This window comes from Phalangium opilio, unplaced genomic scaffold (genome assembly GCF_054372755.1).
Source record: "Phalangium opilio isolate 3A_F unplaced genomic scaffold, DU_Popi_V2 ptg000061l_1, whole genome shotgun sequence".
Lineage (NCBI taxonomy): Eukaryota > Metazoa > Arthropoda > Arachnida > Opiliones > Phalangiidae > Phalangium > Phalangium opilio.
Window position 1 is genome coordinate 4,818,497 of NW_028324178.1, and position 2,105 is coordinate 4,820,601.

The following is a 2,105-nucleotide window of genomic DNA, read 5'->3' on the forward strand; positions in this document are numbered from 1 at the left end:
TTGCCGTATATACGATACGACATTAAGTAGGGCGGATTGGTTTGGTCTCCATTTTAGTTTATTCTTTTACTTTACGTAGTTAGAAGGAATGGTGCTTTTAAGAAATTTGAAACAGCTATTTATACCAAATAATAGTGAACTTAAGGGAATTACTTCCAGATATGAATTTTATTTTCAATTGGTGTACAAACACTTCAATTATTTTTTATCCATAAGTGTAATTTATAGGCTCAGGAATGTATGGAGGAGTTGGAGTGGCTAAGGTCAAATCCTTATCGGCGTGAAAAGATCCAACAAAGGACTAGCCTTATGTTTTTTTAATTTTATCTTCAATTGGTGTACAAACACTTCAATTATTTATTATCCATAAGTGTAATTTATAGGCTTTAAACAAACAACAATGGACGTGATCTCCGTGGTATTTACAATTTAAATTGGGACTTTTTGTGCAATTCTTTAATTTGGGACAAAGCAAAGAATCGGCGTTTTCCACGTCAACCCCGAGGTATTTCGAGAGTATAGCCGACTTTTCAAGTCCCTTCGTCCAATAAACGCTGGCTACACCCTTAATCTCCTTAAAAATATGGGGAATGTCGCTATACTCATAGTCTCCGTCATCCCACTCCAGGGCGCAAATAATCCTTGAAATCCAGGAATTTGTCCGTTTTTCTTGGGAAGTCAGTTGGTTGTATGGAAACGGTGGTTTAAAAACGAACACCCCATTTTCATTAGTTCCATCGGCGCAGTACGCCAATTCCTTTATGATATATCCGTTCTTTGGCCGTAGGAAGCTGACCTCAAGAATGCATGTCTTTTCCGTACAGTTCATCATTTTAAGTTCTATTAGTCTAAAGTATCAATAACAGCTCTAATGATATTGCTGTTATAAGATGTTACTTACATCGGCAGGCCAACTTGATCCCTAATACCGTCCTACCGCATTTCTCTTCTCTTTTATACCCCCGTTTGTTTACTTTACACCCAAAGGGGTTAATAAGATTTTTCGCATAAGTCTACAATTTTACAGAGCCCCGTCGCAATATCTGAAAACCATTCTTCCACCCTTTACTGTATTAGTTCCATTTCAATAGATAAACAATCGATTTATAAACTCGAGAAATAAACTTTTCACGCTTCCGCCTTTGGATACACCAAATTCCCGGGGAAATTTTCGCTCTCTTGGGTTCCTCGTTCGAATTGGGGGGGGGGAGTGATTTTATGTCGTTGACTGATAAAATGCTATCGGTATTTGCGAAGAATTATCACGGCGTTGAAATTTTTGATTTTCCATATATAAAAGCACGGTTTGGGGTTTTGAGGGCATCGCCGTAAAAAGACCATTATTTCTAGGGGATTTCTACACCCCGTTCACCCCATCTATCGAAATTCGACGGGAGGCGAAATACCCTCACCCGCGCTTAGTCCCTCGCTTCGCGGCATAAAATGCTCCTGAAAAACCCGTCGAGGTGTGCACCTTACGGGATTAACATGGGGTGCTGTGCACCCCGTGAATCGAAACTGTCACTTTTACATTACTGGAAAGATTAACTAAAATAGTAGGAGAGTTGAAAGTTTAAACCATTTGAAATAACGGAAACAGGTTTTACGAACATTGCAGAACCCCTTTCCTTGCCCCATTTGAACTGATTTTTGGCTGTATTTTGAAAGCCTGTGAGAGGTAAGGGTGGGCATAGCGCACTCGATCACGCGCGTAACAGGCTCGGTTTTGCAGAGGCCACTAACACAATGGCGGAGCAGTTACACGTTTTTTAGACTAATTAAATGTTAATTTTTTCTAATAAGAGATCATTTATTTTCTTTTTAATTATTTTTCCTTTTCATATTTAGAAACTTTTCCTTTAAGCTTTGTATGATTTACCAACGGTCAATAAATTTCCCAAATTTTATATTTGTGAACCCTAACGTTCATTTAACGGGTTTTAGAGGACTGCAAAGGCTTTGGGAAAACTCCAACTCCATAGAAAGACAAGGGACTCCCTCAATTTTGGTCGGAGTTGGAGTTGGAGTTGGGTAAAATAAATAATTTGGCTTTGGGTGGCTTTGGGAATATTATCTCTGAAATGGAACGGAGTCGGAAGGGAGTG

At 39.0% G+C, this 2,105-nt stretch overlaps 1 protein-coding gene across 1 annotated transcript; it reads right to left on the bottom strand.

Moving 5' to 3' along the window:
- Positions 1-235: 235 nt before the first annotated feature.
- On the bottom strand, positions 236-1,127 carry LOC149663981 (uncharacterized). Its single transcript, XM_089842122.1, has 2 exons — positions 902-1,127; positions 236-840 (listed from the first exon to the last, which is right to left on the bottom strand). Exon 2 carries the CDS (start codon positions 830-832, stop codon positions 350-352), a length of 483 nt encoding a protein of 160 aa, XP_089698248.1. The 5' UTR covers positions 833-840; positions 902-1,127; the 3' UTR covers positions 236-349.
- Between the last annotated feature and the right edge of the window lie 978 nt (positions 1,128-2,105).

Coding starts and splice junctions, on each gene's coding strand:
- LOC149663981 (XM_089842122.1), bottom strand. CDS start 832: ATGATGAACTGTACGGAAAAGACATGCATTCTTGAGGTCAGCTTCCTA.